Source organism: Hibiscus syriacus, unplaced genomic scaffold, assembly GCF_006381635.1.
Source record: "Hibiscus syriacus cultivar Baekdansim isolate YM2019G1 unplaced genomic scaffold, ASM638163v2 tig00110332_pilon, whole genome shotgun sequence".
NCBI classification, from domain to species: domain Eukaryota; kingdom Viridiplantae; phylum Streptophyta; class Magnoliopsida; order Malvales; family Malvaceae; genus Hibiscus; species Hibiscus syriacus.
The window spans coordinates 349,991-365,408 of NW_024062688.1; the positions used below are offsets into that span (position 1 = coordinate 349,991).

A 15,418-nucleotide genomic window follows, 5' to 3' on the forward strand; every position below is an offset into this window, starting at 1 on the left:
CAAGCAATATACAATCAAAGATTAATTAATTAATTTTTGTAAAGCGTAGTATTCGGGTAAAGTATGTGTGGAAGATGTTCAAGGAATCGATAGTTTGGGTGCGGCTAAAAATAGAGCATTCCGTGCATTGGTGAAGATAGTATAAACTACAGGCGCCATATGTATTATATATACATCAGTTCCTTTAATTTTCGTTAAGGATGCAAAACATGGAAAGAAGTGTGTACGAAGCAGCAATAAGTGGGAATGTAGCCGCCATGGATGCGCTGCTCGACGAAGATGAGCTTATTCTCGATAGGGTTTCACTTACGTGTTTTCATGAAACTCCCCTACACGTTGCCATCATGCGTGGACACCTTCATTTCGCCGCATCAATCCTCCGTCGACGACCCAAGCTGTCGGGTGAATTCGACGCTCTTCACCGTCTGCCTGTTCACCTGGCCGCCATCGAGGGCCATGCGGGTCTCGTCGAACAATTACTAGACGTAAACCGAAGTTGTTGTTCCGTACGAGACCAGGATGGGAGAACGGCGCTTCATTTGGCAGCCATGAAAGGGAGAGTTGATGTTTTGGACGTGTTGATCAGGTATTGTCCCGAGGCGACAGAAGAGAGATTGTACCGTGGGGAAACAAGTTTACACTTGTGCGTCAGATATAATCAATTGGAAGCTCTGATGATACTGTTGGAGGCTTCAAATGAACGTAATGGAGCATTTGTTACCGTCCGGGATGATGCTGGTAACACCATCCTGCATCTTGCCACATTTCTCAATAATTTGGAGGTAACCATTTATACATATTTTCAGTTCCCATTTTTCAATAATTAGGGGTCAGCATATCCTTTTAAAAAAAGTAATTATTTTTTTAATTTCAAGTTATTCGAGTAGTAATTGAGTTAGTTTTTGAGTTCGAGACGAGTTGGAATTTGAAATTTTCGAATCAACCGAAAATTAAAAAAATATTTGACGGTTTTGCAATTTGGTCCTTAATTTTTCTTATTCTTTCAATTCATTCTTTATTTTAAGTCTATTTTTTTTATTAAATTTGAACCACATGCTCCTAAATTGTTCTAGAATACCTATGTATCTTCAATTACTCTTTTTGATAACAAAATTTTCTATATTTTTAATTTAGCCCATTAATTTTGCATGATTTCTTTATTTCTTCAATTCATCCTTCATTTTAAGTTTATTTTTATCAAATTGGAACCACATTCTCCTCTAGCTCTATAGAATACTCATGTAAATTCAATTCCTATTTTTAAATATAAATTTAATATATTTTAATTTAATCCCTTAACTTTAAATTTTATTTGATTTAGTCTTCTGATTGTAATCTTTAAGCAAATTATTTATTCCCATCAATTCCTTGATTGTTTTATACTCTTATCAATTCCTTGACTGCTTTATACTCCTATCAATATTTTATCCTCAAAATACCTTTTAAAAAATAATATTATAAATATATTTTATAATCTTAGATAGTATTTGATTTATTAAGTAACATTAAAATGTGAATAAGTATATAGGTATATATCATATGGTTAGAGAAAGTCGATAAATTAGAACCAATTTGTATCATGATATTGTAAATAATTATAATTAAATTTGTATAAAAACTCGAACATCTCAACTCGAATTCATAGACTTGATTTGACTAAAAAAACTTTAAAATATAATTTGAGTCATCAAATATGACTTATCAACTTAAATAAGTTTATTTTTTTACTCGATTCAATTTGATCGAATATTCACCCTTAATGATAAGTACTTGGTAGTGTTTCTGGGATTATGAATTTGTGGTTATGAACTTATGATCATGATAAATATGTTTATGTTCCTTCTGCGCGTGCATGCAGATTGTAAGATATCTTATTTCCGTATCCAGAATCAAAGCTGAGATAAACACAGTCAATGGAATGGGGTTCACTGCCTTGGACTTGATAAACCATTCTCCAAGAGATTTCAAAACCCTTGAAGTAGAAAATGTTTTGATGAGAGCAGTAGCTAATAGAATTGAAGACCCGAATAACCAAATCGTTCAATCTCAAACGCAACGACTAGTACCGATTCCGAACATTGGAGGGATGAAAACCGAAACAAACGCGAAGAAATCATCATGGCTCGTCCGGTTACGTCAAGTCTGCAACAAGCACATGAAACACCAAGGCAATTGGATAGAGGAAATGCAAGGTTCGCTGATGCTCGTTGCCACATTAACCGCAACCATTTCTTTCCAAGTTGCTTTCAGCCCGCCTGGCGGCGTTTGGCAACAACATTACCATAAAGACAAGGAACCAATTTGTAGTTTGTCCAGAGATGGAGTTTGCCAACCGGGAACTTCTGTTTTAGCCTATGTGTACCCTAGAGCTTATTTCTTACTCATAATTTTCGCCACCGTCTCATTCTTTGCGTCGATCAGCATTGTGATGTTAGGCATCAGCGGATTACCTTTGAAGAACAAGGTCTCGACGTGGCTTATGACGGTGGCGATGATTTTTTCCATTACGTTCACGACGCTAACGTATCTGTACTCGATGTTGCTCGTTACCCCGGATCATATGTTGGATCAAGCCAATAAAGCCTACATCGGCACGTTCTATAGCTGGCTCTTCTTGCTCGGAATCGTTGCCATGTTCTCCACCATGCGCCTTCTCGTCTGGCTCGGACGGGTTCATCCCAAGGTCATGTCAATGTTACGGACAGCGTCACATTCTCCGGAACCTTACAACATCCCCAACGGTATCTGATTAGGGATGGACTGAGGGTTAGCGGGATAGTCTCTGCTAATTTCACATTCTCATAAAATTTAAGTATTTTATTTGTATTTTCTATTGACAATTTATTTTCGTTCCTTAAATTTATATAAATTTGTACCCTAATATTTTACAATATTGTCAATCTTATATGAAAATCCTACTAATTCAATGATGTTATAATACGATAAAAATTAAAATTAAATCATAATCCAACTTAAACAGAATAAAAAATTCATAACGAACCTCTAAATTATTGTGTATATCAAAATAATTGATATTATTATTATTGAGCAATAAAATTCACTTTAAAGAAAGGTAGAGAATATTTTGTCAAAATCTTTAATTATCGTTAAAGGTAAGCACTGATTCTTGATTCTTGCATTTCACATGTTTAAAGTTAATAGTCGAAGAACACCATTGGAGATGACATCACTTTTTCAATGATTCTCTTAATAAGATGAGCTGGAAGAAGATGAGCTTGTTCTCGATAGGGTTGTATTTGTCTCCACGAAACTCCATTACACATTGCAATCATGCGGGGTCACCTTCATTTCGCTACAATGCTCCTCCGTCGACAACCGAAGCTATCCGTCGAGTTCGGCGCTCTTCATCGACTGCCGATTCACTTGGCTGCCATTGGAGGCCATGCCGAACTCGTCGAATACTTACTCGACGTAAGCCGGAACTCCTGCTCCGTTCGAGACCAGGATGGGAGAACACCACTCCATTTAGCAGCCATTAAAGGGACAATTGATGTTATAAATGTGTTGACTAGGTGTTGTCCCGAGTCGATTGGAGAGAAGTTGTATCGTGGGGAAACAAGTTTACACTTGTGCGTGAGATACAATCAGTTGGATGCTCTGAGATTACTGGTTGAGGCTTCATACGAATGTGATGAAACATTTGTTAACGTCCATGATGATGCTAGTAACACTATCTTAAATCTAGTCATATTTTTCAAGCATTTGGAGGTAACTATTTCTTCTTCGTTAGAACCAAAACATAATAAACATGAAATCTAAACCAAGATCTATCATGTTAAATCATCAAGAATAGAAAACTATATGCGGAATTAATTAAAAGGTTGAAATCATTTGGTTGTAATATTCCAAAAAGATAGGTTTGCTCTTGCCGTAAAAACTCTCTAACCGGGATAAGAATAATACAAGTTAACATATTTATTGGAGACCACTACTCTTTATATAGAATGTATATTATGTCAATCTATTAAGTATTTATAATTATGTTTCTCATCAAATTATAAATACAAACTTATGGTATCTACACTTTAATTCCATAACATAATTGGTCATTTAATTTTGTGTCATACCTTATGATAATATTATAATTACACATATATGGCCACAATTATAGATTTTAATCCAACATCTACTACTAAAAATACGAATATGATATTGAAAATTTAAATGGACACGAATCAAATATGAATATTTTTAAAAATAAATAAACACAAATATAATCTTATTCCTTCAAATTCGATTTATTTACTCCTCAAAAATTATCAATAAAAAAAGCTAGAAAAGAAAAGTAAAAGTAAATTATGAGTTGAGACAAGAGAACATCACATGACCTACAGAACATGTAAGATATCTTGATATTATAGCCAATAAGATCATATTTTAGATCATTGGAAAATCACCATTTACAAGGTAGCAGAGGTAGCAAAGTCAAAGACGGCAAAGTTCATCTTCATCAGTTTAATTATTCTCTGCAAACTTTTTGTTTTGTTTGTTTTCAGTGTAATTAGTAAGCAAGAATAACCAATGAAACTAATAAGGTTCTGAAACTATTACTCTTGACCCTTCTCTATCATTTCTGCAGAAGCTTTTCAGCTGCAATAGGTATGCTTTTTCACAGATCAGCTAGCTTGCTTTCATTAATTTTGGTCTGAACTTAAAACTCATGCTCTGATTTTATTTTATTTTTTTGTTATTCATTATGTGTACTTTTATGATTTTCCTCCTGCTTTTGCTGTGTTTCTAGGATAATGGCAGCAGAACCTGTTAATATTGATGAATTTCGAGAATTAGCTAGGCAAGCCCTTCCAAAAATGTATTATGATTTCTTCAATGGAGGAGCTGAAGATCAGTTCACCTTAAGAGAGAACGAAGAAGCATTTCATCGAATCACGTAACGTCTTAAATCATATAAAGAATCCAATACCGACAACTAGTTTCCAATATTATAACTAATCTGTAACTTGTTAGTATTCAGCCTAGAGTTCTTCTAGATGTGAGCAGCATCGATTTATCGACTACGGTATTCGGTTATAATATCTCGATGCCGGTCATGATCGCTCCAACGTCCAGGCATAAGCTGGCAAATCCTTTAGGTCTAAACATTCTACAAAGAGTTCCTTTTAAGTTTGTTCCTACTTGTAGTCATTAGTTGTTTGTTTTGATTCCAGGAGAGATTGCTACGGCCAGAGCAGCATCTGCATGCAACACAATTATGGTACGACATATATATGTAATGTTGTTAGGTGCCTTAAGAGATTCGATGTTTGCTTCACCGTCGATTCTCGTTCCAGGTTTTATCTCTCTCATCGACATGTACTTTGGAGGAAGTCGCTGCCTGCTGCAATGCCGTTCGGTTCTTCCAATTATACGTATTCCGCCTTGCCTTACCTCTGTTAATATCATAGTGTAACAGGCACTGGATTCTAGTTTGTTTTATGTCTCAATAGGTGTATAAGAGACGGGATATAACAGCTAAGCTGGTGCAAAGAGCTGAAAATAATGGATATAAGGCCATTGTTCTAACCGTTGATTCTCCGAGACATGGTCGAAGGGAGGCGGACATTAAGAACAAGTGAAGTATCAGCATTCTCTCGTTCATTAAACTTCCTTTTACATGTTCAGATGAATTTGCTTTAATTTATGGAGATTGAGAACTGGTGTGCTAAACGCTATGAATTATGCTTCTAATGTGGAAAATTGCTTCTGCTGAACCTTTACAGGATCATTGTACCTGAATTGAAGAACGTGGAGGGTCTATTTACAACTAAGTTTTTTGACGTGAGAAGATTAGTCCAAATTCTGCATTTTCCATGTCACCGTACCCTTATATGAAACTGCGTCGGAAACGAGTACTTCAACTTTGATGTTTTTGATAATGAAATCTACATAACATGTCGTATATTTTGCAGGGTGGAGGTTCAAATTTAGATTCTCTGGCGAATTCGACCCGTGATCCTTCATTCAGTTGGGAGGTAAACATCGATAAATCATGCATGTTGTTTTGTAATATGTTTGTAGGATATTTAGTGCAGAAGTTCCATTCTCAGGCATGTTTCAGCCATGCTTTGGTACTGGTTTAACTAATTCATTGTCATTTCTACAGGACATCGGTTGGTTGAAATCCATCACAAAATTGCCAATTCTGATCAAAGGGATACTCACTCGAGAAGACGGTAAAGTTGAGGCACTACCTTTCTTAGTTCGAGTTCCTCATTGTAGTCGTTGACACGATATTATTTGTGTCCTATTCACAGCCATTAAAGCTCTGGAAGTAGGTGCTGCCGGTATTATCGTCTCCAATCACGGAGCTCGCCAGCTTGATTATTGTCCTGCCACAATTTCTGTTCTTGAAGAGGTGCTCTCTTTGGATACCGTTATTGTTGCCACAATGCTGATGCATGTCTTTCCCTGCAATAAGTATTTTTCTATTTGTGAATTTAACAGGCTAACAATTCGGTTCATATTTTGTATGCACAATGAGGTTGCAGGTGGTTCATGCCGTCGGTGGAAAAGTCCCGGTTTTCCTCGACGGAGGAGTGCGGCGAGGAACTGATATTTTCAAGGCAATGGCTCTTGGTGCACAAGCTGTCCTAGTAAGCTTTTAAACCTCCATTGATGACTCCCGCCACGAATTTAACTACCCGAAATTACCGTAACTTGTGAGTTTGCTTGTCACGCCCACCGTAGGTCGGAAGGCCGGTTATGTACGGACTTGCCGCAAGGGGAGAATACGGAGTCCGGCAAGTCCTCGAAATGCTCAAGAACGAGCTTGAACTCGCCATGGCCCTTGCTGGTTGTTCTAGTGTGAAGGAAATTACCAGGAGCCATGTTAGAACCAAACATGACAGGCAGCTCCTCTCATTGCTATAATATTTCTCCACTACAAAAACCATATAGCCTATGTGATACTTGTTTCGTTAATATTGGAACTAATGAATGGTGATCCTAAACATCACATAATTCTATGAACAAAAAGTCAAGGTCTTAGGATTTAATTTTAAATAGCATATAGTGTGTATTAATGCGTTATTCTTATTTAAATAAAATCTTTTAAGAAGTCGAATCAATGACACTTCTATTATTAAGACTAAATTAAGTTGGGAGAGTCGGTACTCAATCCAAATCGGTTCATTAATAAATCAGAGATATCGATGATTAAAAAAATAAAATAATTATTTTATTGGTATATAATTAAAGACAAAACATTCCTTAAAGATGTCAACGGGCATCTTAAATGGCGGAATAAAAAAAATCGGCTTAATTAAATATCCAACGGTAAAAAAAAAAATGAATTTCAAATTCTCTCCATATAAAGCCTCGTACCTCGTAATTGGAACAAGGAATCCCAGTACCAGGCTCACCATTCATTCTCATAATTCATTCACTCATCAATGGCAATCTCTGACTCTGACGGAAGAAGTTCCGAAGATTACAATGAGAGTTTTGAAGAAGAAGATTGCAGTAATAACTATGGGTCCGACCCAGATTACCATTATGGTACAGACCCAAGTTACAGCGACGAAGAGGACACCAACACCAAATTTCAGAATTTGTCTATCAAGGAAAAATCAAGGTTAAGATAATTCCCATATCCCCCCAATTCGTATTAGTATTTAACTAATTGGGTTTTCTTTAAAACTTAGTTTTATCGTGTTGGATAGTGCTAAAGTTTCAACTTTCTTTTGGATTTTGTTTATTTATGCAGTTTTGCTAGGGATTCCGATTTGAATAATGAGAAAACCCCAGAGTTGGGGATTGGGTTTTCACCTGTTGATGATAAAATTTACGAGAATGTTCAAAACATTATAAAAGGTTAGTACTTATTATCATTTTTCACTGAAATTATATCGATTCATGGCTGGCTTGTTTTGGAAATCTGAGTTCCTTGTTACAACGCTTGACAGATGGGAGGCTAGAGAAGCTCAAAGTAGATGAGTGTAAGATTTATTTGAGGAAAAATGGTATTAGATTGAGTGGGAAAAAGGATGTTCTTATTCAACGCATAAAGGAACATTTAGAGTAATCTCCATTTTCTACAATAGCATCATTCATGGTTTGTAGATTCGTATAATTTATTTTTAATTTTTCTTTCTATTTATTTTAGGGTTTCAAATGGTGGAGGGGAGAAGAAGTATCCAATATCCAGCTTTGTATTGAATTGTAAAGGTAAACACTTTAGTTCATGGCTTACTGAACCCAGAGTTTCTAATTTCCTTTTCTATGCATAAGGTGCTTTAGATTTCTGCCTACCCTTTCTGTAAATTTGTTCTAAGAATCAAAGGAATCTGGTGCAGGTGATGCATGCACTGGAGATGTCGTTATGTTTGAGCAGAATGTTTATGAAATGTAAGTGTAAGAATAATTCTTTTTGTGCAACAACATAAGGAGCATACATGTAACCTGTCCTTTCATACGACACCGATCTAGGCAGTTTTATACTATGCATGTTGCATGCTTATCTATGATACCCAAATTCCTCATTTTTTCTCTCTAAAGCATCAGTGTTTGGCTATGGCTATGATCCACCGAATATACTGTCAACGTTAAAAGTTGAGCATATGTCATATATGTGTCGGATATGTTCCTCTCACCCCAAGTCTGGTTACTTAGATTCTGATATCTTCCAACTTGACTAATTAACCTTGTACCGAGTTTTATATCTTGTGTTTGTTACCACATCTTATTTTTTGCTTCAGGTTTAACTTAGCATCACGAAGTGCTTCTGGTCCTCCATGTGGCACAAGAATTGTTGCAGGGCGCATTGTCAAGGAAAGCTATGGCGCTGCCAAGCAGCAGCATACATTTACTGTGAGTCAGACTATACTGTTGAATTAACATGTTTAGATTAGAAAAGGAGAAGAAGATATTGAAAGTGTGTATAGTATTTCCTAGTCAAGCTATATCCGTTTACGGCTTAACTAATATTTCGAGGCACTAACTCAAGATAGAAAGATCATAGATCCATTTATATATACCTGATCCTTGTGCATGCAGAAGATATGCAGTTTCTAAATGACCCTTGTAAATGAGATATAAACCTTCAAAACTAATGTAGTTCTTTAAAATGATGTTTGTGGCTAATGTGATCAGATAGAAGTCCTCTGGAGTAAAGGAGAGAAGCCGCTTCCCCCACTTCACCCGCTCCTAATCAAGGGTCGAAACCTTTACCGACTGAAGACTTTAAGACAGGTTTGAGCCATTGCAATGGTTTTTATTTTCAGCTATTCATTGATTTTTTTAATATAATGTTAGCTTATCGTAAATATTCGCCAGAAATGGGAAGATGAAGGGGAGAGGCAAAAAGTTTCGATGGAAAAGCATTCGCGGGGCTCACTTGCCAGGTCTTATAGAGAAGTCCGGATCCAGGAAAAGGAGAGGAGGAAAATCCTCAGATCAAATAGGTAAAATAAAAAGTTTCAAAATAAGTTATGTGGTGATGCTAATTGCTAAGTATTTTTCTTCTTGGAATCAATCTCATTCTAGTTACTCTGATCATTTTTTGGAATTTAGGATCTTAAAAGGGGAAGAAAAGAGTAAGAACCCGTCCAAGTCCCAGTTATGTTCAACACCATTGGAAGTTCAACCTCAACAGCCAAGTTCTTCTACTAATTCAGGCAGAGTAGCACCCGAACACCAACGGTCGAGTTCAACTTCCAATATGGAGAAACTTTCAGTTATGACTCCGCAATCAGGTTACTTACCTGAAACTCATCGGCTTGCAACTCAACCGCAGTTTGGTTATTGTCCTAATGTCAGGAATGGAAGTACTCGACCAGAATGCCAAAATGTCCATGTGAGGAACACTTATCAAAATCAAATTCCTCGTAATTCATGCAAGAGAATTAGCATTCAGAAGGCTCAGTTTCAAAAGGTTAATAAATTTTACGAGAACAACCAACCGAACTTCCCTGTCGATAGATACTGGAACTGTCGCTATGACAAATCCACTGCAAGTGGAATGAATAAATTGCCAGAGACAAATTATTATAGACAGCAGCCAAGAAGCACGAACCGTTGTAATCCACCACAGAGACAAGACTTCCGTTCACAACAACTTTGCCGATACCATGCTCAAGGACGATGCCATTACGGAGAAAATTGCAAATTCTTGCATGATTAGAGAGAGTTGCATGTAGGTGTAGCAGAGGAAAGGAGATGCCGGAGGCAATTCAAGCAAGAAAGATAGCCTTATGAATCTAAAAGTAGCATTGCCTCTTGAATGCTATTGTCTTATTAGAAATCGCCATGATAAAGTATCTATATTCTATCGTCTGAGAAATCATTTTTAGAGAATTCAGGTTTGAACAATTATGTGTATGCACGTAGGATAAGAAAATTTTCAAAGGAAATATTTTATATTAAAAAAATTGATCTTTATTTTTGTGATTTATATACTATGAACTTAACCCAATTAATTAATATTTAATTTGTTTTTTTGATTTTTAATCATTTTTATTAAATAATTTTTAGTTAAAATAAGTTAATTATACTTTTAATTATTAATAAATTAAATTATAAAATACATTATATTAAAATATAAATATATGTTAAATCTGGCTTTTTAAAAAATAAGCTATGTAACTTTATTTTTTTAAAATGTCCTTGTTTTTTTAAATTTCTTTATTTTTTATTTTATTCAATTTTATACATCTTCCATTAATATAACATTATATTCTTTAATCATTGATTTCAATCTTTAATATAACATTATTGATTGAAGAACAATGGATGGCTAGGAATTATTTAATCATGCTCATAAATCGCCACAAGGGCCGTATACTAAGAGACAGATAGAGTGAGTGGAAGAAGTCATAAATCGCCACAATCGCCACAAGGGGCATTTGTCGGCTTCTTCACCGCCTACCAGGGTAAGATTCTCTGCAACTTCACAAATAAAAAGTATGGTTCGTAAGATAAGAATAGTTAAACAATTCTTCCCAACTTTCCTGAGGTGGGTGGCAAATTCAAAGAACTAAGAAGGTACAAAACTATCCTACTTCATGCAAATTGTTGCATACAATCTGCTCTACCTTCAGATACTTTCTCAAGAAAATAAAATTTTCTGGGAGAAGCTTTATGATCCAATTGGTAACTCAAACAACTTTCAGTCATTTTCATGCTTCCTATGAGATGATATCATGTAAGTCAGATATGTAAGCAAGAGTTTTGTTGTTTTAAGAATGATTAGCTCATATTTTTGTGTGTACCAGCTTAAACCTACATGTCTGTATTACTGTATATGAGAATATTCACTGTTCTTAACACAAAGTTTATCATCTGATTCAGATATTGATATGTCAACAAGGTTTGATTTGATAGCTCATATTGATATTTTGTTACCTAAGAATGTTGTTTGATGCAACCTTTTCAGAAGTTTCTGCAGGAGTATTGCCAAAATTCTGGAACATATATGCATTGGCTTGTTAGCTAGATAAACCAGAAAGCTCAAACATAAAATTATGGTTCCATGAATCCAGGATAATGGCAGAAGAACCTGTTAATGTCAATGAATTCAAAGAATTAGCAAGGAAAGCCCTTCCAAAAATGTATTATGATTTCTACACTGGCGGAGCAGAGGACCAGTACACCTTACAAAACAACGAGGAAGCTTTTCGCAGAATCACGTAATGCGATTTAAACCGATTAACTATCTATATTGAACTTGTTTTCGATCATTTTACCGATTACGATATGTCACTTCTCAGTATTCGGCCGAGAATTCTTCGAGATGTGAGGAGCATTGATTTATCAACAACAGTGTTGGGTTATAACATCTCAATGCCAGTTTTGATTGCCCCAACTTCTATGCATAAGCTGGCTAACCCTGAAGGTGTAACCTAATAAGCTTCAAAGATTTCTCATCTCAACTTATTTCGGAATTTTTATCGACTACCTTTCTATTTTCATTCCAGGAGAGATTGCAACAGCCAGAGCAGCATCTGCATGTAACACTATAATGGTATCGATAATATATATGTGTGTGTGTGTGTATTATATGAACTTTGATCAATAGTTAGTCCAAAAATGAATTCCTTTCTGAGTTTAGGAGTTGAGATTCTTGTGTCTATTTTCCAGGTTTTATCCACCGGATCTACCTGCTCATTGGAGGAAGTAGCTTCGAGCTGCAGTGCTATTCGCTTCTTCCAACTATATGTATATTTACTTATTTAGCCTTACCTGAGCTCTTTGAATACCAGCATGTGAACTTTATCATTAATTAGCAGCCGCAGTTTCTTTTTAGTCCTCAGAAATACCACTGATAGGAAATGAATACTAATTTGGTTGGCTCGGAGTAGGTGTATAAGAGACGGGATATATCGGCTAAGCTAGTGCAGAAAGCTGAAAGTAATGGATACAAGGCTATTGTCCTTACTGTTGATTGTCCAAGAATCGGCCGAAGGGAGGCAGATGTTAAGAACAAGTGAAATATCTGCATTATCATTTTTCATCTGCTTTCTATCATTGATATGAATACTGTTGTGGTTTTGCATCATATATGAAAAGTTATGTATTTCTTATGCATCCCATGTGAAAGATTACTTGTGACAAACATCTGCAGGCTCGTCGTACCTCCTCCGAAGAACCTGGAGGGTCTATTGTCAACTGAATTTGTTTCTGTAAGTAAAATTGTCCCCATTCAGTTCATGAACTAAGATTCTTCTGCTTTACCACTTCAGATTAATCCGCATTATATGACTGAGATAATACATTGTTCTGGTTTTACATATGATGAATTCTTATGACTTCCAGTGCACGAAAAGCTATGTTTTATGCATTTAACTCGAAAAAAAACTAATTACTGTTAGGAAAATCTTTGAAGAATCGCTGTACCTCAGCTGAAGAAACTCTCCTGCTTGATATTCTTAATGGCATTTTAGCTGTAATAAATTTTACAGGATGGAGGTTCAGGTTTGGAAGCTCTGATCAATGGGACTCTCGATCCATCATTCCGTTGGGAGGTAATAATAACTGAATAATCCAAGGTGAATCTTATCTATTTTTTCGATACGAAATCTTTGTTTGTTGGCTTAAACACTCAGTAGGGCCTCATATGCATACAAGGACGGTTTGTTCTCTCTTAATTCTGGTAGTTATGCAGGACATCGCTTGGTTGAAATCTACTACAAACTTGCCAATTCTGATCAAAGGGGTGCTCACTCATGAAGATGGTAAGGTCGAGGCACTGATTCCGGTCGATATTGTCTTGTTCTCGTTTATTTGTACTTGCACACTTTCTTTTGGCTAGTCTGCAATTTAATAGCTTGTTCAATATCTGATATATCTTGTTATTCACAGCAATAAAATCCCTGGAAGTAGGTGTTGCTGGGATTATCGTCTCCAATCATGGAGGTCGGCAGCTGGATTATTCACCAGCCACCATTGATGTTCTGGAGGAGGTGCTCCCCTTCACTTACTATTGTTGTTGGTGCCCATGACATAGTTGCAGCTTATAGAATTTTATATGCTCTAAGTTAGTTGAATCGATCATCGATCAGTTTTACATTCTTAACTCCAAAAGCACATTAAGTTGTGCAGGAAGAATGTCATTCTGTTGAATTTTTTCCCCAATGAGGTCTCAGGTAGTTCATGCTGTTGGAGAAAAAGTTCCGGTTTTCATTGACGGAGGAATACGGCGAGGAACCGATGTTTTCAAGGCAATGGCCCTTGGTGCTAGGGCTGTCCTAGTAAGCTCTCAAACCCCCACCTATAACTTCATCTAAGAAATAAATCCCATGTTCCATTTTTCTTATTGGAACAGTTTGCAGTCACCATTACAAAGCTACAAGATACTTTTGTATGCTAACGGTATGTTTCAGGTGGGAAGGCCGGTTGTGTTCGGACTTGCGGCGAAAGGCGAATACGGGGTGAAACGAGTGCTCAAAATGCTTAAAGATGAGCTCGAACTCGCTATGGCGCTCTCGGGTTGTTCTAGTACGAAGGAAATTACTAGGAGCCATGTCAGGACCGAACATGAGCAGCGGATTGTCTCCATGCTTTAATGTTATATCCGACTATTGTGATTAATTCAAAAGCATACGCTCTAATATAAATTTTTCAAATCGAAACAAATAAAATGTAAATAGCTGAATATATTGAATCAATCTCTGGCTGAAAACATAAAAAAAGCACAAACTGAAGATGGAAATATGAGGAATTACAGTTTCTTCTATCAACAACTAAGTAAAGAGAGTCTACTTATCTAATACTAATAGAAGCAATGAATCAGTCCCTTCCTCTTTCCTTCCTCCTCTTCGTTCTCCTTTCATTATCGTCACCGGAAACACGAATTCTTCTCTTCCGACTACTCCTTTTCTTCGACCTCCTTATCTTCTTTCTCTCCCCATACCCTGAAACAGCACCATCATCGTCATCAATCTTCTTCTTCGACGACTTCTTCCTAGAAAATCTTTGGGCAATAATCCTCTCAATCTCCGAATCCACATCAGAATCCGAACTCTCCTCGTCATCGTCCTCGCTCTCCGTTTCCTTCTTCCCTCCTTTCAACCCATCCGGTCCATGCAAAACCGCTGCCTGTATCGGTTTAGGGTCTTTCTCCATACTCTTCTTCGAACTTATATAATTCCTACACTGAAAAGTAAGGTGTCCAACTCGCCCACACTTTTTACAAGCTCCACGAACCACGTCGGCGTTCGGACCTGAGATTCGGGCAAGCGCTAAAAGCCTTTGAAAGTTGGCGTATGCGATTCCACCATCGGGTTCGGCAGTGGCAGTCACCTGATTCGATGAACCCTTGGAATCATCTTTATTAGGCGCATAAGGGTCATACCCGATTGCAGTTTGCCAAATCGCGTGAGTTTGCAAGGCGGCGCTACTATGCATCCGGTTGTTTGCGGGCATTCGAACCCTCCCTGCAGTGGCCGGCATCTTTTAGATGTGGGATCAGAGTTTCAAGTAGCAATCTTCTTCAAGTTCAGGTTTCAAAAATTAGCTTATTTATAAAGGCGAAACAGATTAGAGTAACGTTGCCCGCGTAGGATTCGGAAACGTGCTTTTCAAGCAAACTAAAACTAATCTCTTGTTTGGTTTTTTTTTAATTAATCACTGGTATCCGATCTATTAACCGACTAATCCAGATTGGGTACTGCAGAGGCGAGGGCGACCCTCCCAACCTAGTTTGTTCTATTCGCAAACGTCAGGATTCGAACCTCTGACCTTGCTTAAAAATCTAGTGTCTCATCTCACTAAACCAACTGATTTAAAATATATTTAATTGATTATTAGAGGTATTTAAATTATATTTAATTGATTATTTTAATCATTCAAATTTTAAGAGATATAAAATATTTATTAAATTTTATTTAATTGTTATAAAATAAATATTAAATCTATTAATTTTTTTAATTATTATAACATAGTAGTAATCATTTATAATAATTAA

General features: G+C 36.5%; 4 protein-coding genes across 7 annotated transcripts; 3 read left to right on the forward strand and 1 right to left on the reverse strand.

Moving 5' to 3' along the window:
* The first annotated feature begins 187 nt into the window (after window positions 1-187).
* Window positions 188-10,153, forward strand: LOC120119324 (zinc finger CCCH domain-containing protein 62-like). Of its 2 annotated transcripts, XM_039139140.1 has the most exons (9): window positions 7,386-7,591; window positions 7,724-7,830; window positions 7,923-8,037; window positions 8,123-8,184; window positions 8,313-8,364; window positions 8,715-8,826; window positions 9,109-9,207; window positions 9,292-9,419; window positions 9,529-10,153. In XM_039139140.1, exons 1-9 carry the CDS (start codon window positions 7,410-7,412, stop codon window positions 10,136-10,138), a joined length of 1,467 nt encoding a protein of 488 aa, XP_038995071.1. In that variant the 5' UTR covers window positions 7,386-7,409; the 3' UTR covers window positions 10,139-10,153. The 2 variants fall into 2 exon arrangements, 1 of the variants encoding a protein (XP_038995071.1); XR_005515821.1 differs by lacking the exons at window positions 8,123-8,184; window positions 8,313-8,364; window positions 8,715-8,826; ... (1 more) ...; window positions 9,292-9,419; window positions 9,529-10,153 and adding exons at window positions 188-782; window positions 1,859-2,464 and having other exon boundaries at window positions 7,468-7,591; window positions 7,923-8,036.
* LOC120119327 (peroxisomal (S)-2-hydroxy-acid oxidase GLO4-like) lies at window positions 4,509-6,893 on the forward strand. Its single transcript, XM_039139144.1, has 12 exons — window positions 4,509-4,620; window positions 4,763-4,909; window positions 4,987-5,111; window positions 5,187-5,233; window positions 5,310-5,387; window positions 5,466-5,590; window positions 5,739-5,796; window positions 5,928-5,990; window positions 6,122-6,191; window positions 6,273-6,373; window positions 6,507-6,611; window positions 6,706-6,893. Exons 2-12 carry the CDS (start codon window positions 4,767-4,769, stop codon window positions 6,886-6,888), a joined length of 1,098 nt encoding a protein of 365 aa, XP_038995075.1. The 5' UTR covers window positions 4,509-4,620; window positions 4,763-4,766; the 3' UTR covers window positions 6,889-6,893.
* Window positions 10,154-10,870: 717 nt separating the features above from the next.
* Window positions 10,871-14,046, forward strand: LOC120119325 (peroxisomal (S)-2-hydroxy-acid oxidase GLO4-like). Of its 3 annotated transcripts, none has more exons than XM_039139143.1 (12): window positions 10,871-10,998; window positions 11,496-11,642; window positions 11,724-11,848; window positions 11,931-11,977; window positions 12,094-12,171; window positions 12,315-12,439; window positions 12,578-12,635; window positions 12,915-12,977; window positions 13,118-13,187; window positions 13,315-13,415; window positions 13,599-13,703; window positions 13,836-14,046. In XM_039139143.1, the coding sequence occupies exons 2-12, from the start codon at window positions 11,500-11,502 to the stop codon at window positions 14,016-14,018; spliced, it is 1,098 nt and encodes a 365-aa protein (XP_038995074.1). In that variant the 5' UTR covers window positions 10,871-10,998; window positions 11,496-11,499; the 3' UTR covers window positions 14,019-14,046. The 3 variants fall into 3 exon arrangements, with proteins under 3 accessions (XP_038995074.1, XP_038995072.1, XP_038995073.1); XM_039139141.1 differs by lacking the exon at window positions 10,871-10,998 and adding an exon at window positions 11,077-11,158; XM_039139142.1 differs by lacking the exon at window positions 10,871-10,998 and having other exon boundaries at window positions 11,431-11,642.
* A 195-nt stretch (window positions 14,047-14,241) lies between these two features.
* LOC120119328 (CAX-interacting protein 4-like) lies at window positions 14,242-14,904 on the reverse strand. Its single transcript, XM_039139145.1, has one exon. It carries the CDS (start codon window positions 14,902-14,904, stop codon window positions 14,242-14,244), a length of 663 nt encoding a protein of 220 aa, XP_038995076.1.
* Window positions 14,905-15,418: the final 514 nt, after the last annotated feature.

Bases quoted from the DNA above. Each gene is read 5' to 3' on its own strand.
- LOC120119328 (XM_039139145.1), bottom strand. From the start codon at position 14,904: ATGCCGGCCACTGCAGGGAGGGTTCGAATGCCCGCAAACAACCGGATG.
- LOC120119325 (XM_039139141.1), top strand. The intron at 11,643-11,723 runs GTAATGCGATTT...GTCACTTCTCAG, and splicing joins GAAGCTTTTCGCAGAATCAC to TATTCGGCCGAGAATTCTTC. The intron at 12,440-12,577 runs GTGAAATATCTG...AAACATCTGCAG, and splicing joins GAGGCAGATGTTAAGAACAA to GCTCGTCGTACCTCCTCCGA.
- LOC120119327 (XM_039139144.1), top strand. From the start codon at position 4,767: ATGGCAGCAGAACCTGTTAATATTGATGAATTTCGAGAATTAGCTAGG. The intron at 5,112-5,186 runs GTCTAAACATTC...TTTTGATTCCAG, and splicing joins TAAGCTGGCAAATCCTTTAG to GAGAGATTGCTACGGCCAGA. The intron at 5,388-5,465 runs GTATTCCGCCTT...ATGTCTCAATAG, and splicing joins TTCGGTTCTTCCAATTATAC to GTGTATAAGAGACGGGATAT.
- LOC120119324 (XM_039139140.1), top strand. From the start codon at position 7,410: ATGGCAATCTCTGACTCTGACGGAAGAAGTTCCGAAGATTACAATGAG. The intron at 8,827-9,108 runs GTGAGTCAGACT...TAATGTGATCAG, and splicing joins AGCAGCAGCATACATTTACT to ATAGAAGTCCTCTGGAGTAA. The intron at 9,420-9,528 runs GTAAAATAAAAA...TTTGGAATTTAG, and splicing joins AAAATCCTCAGATCAAATAG to GATCTTAAAAGGGGAAGAAA.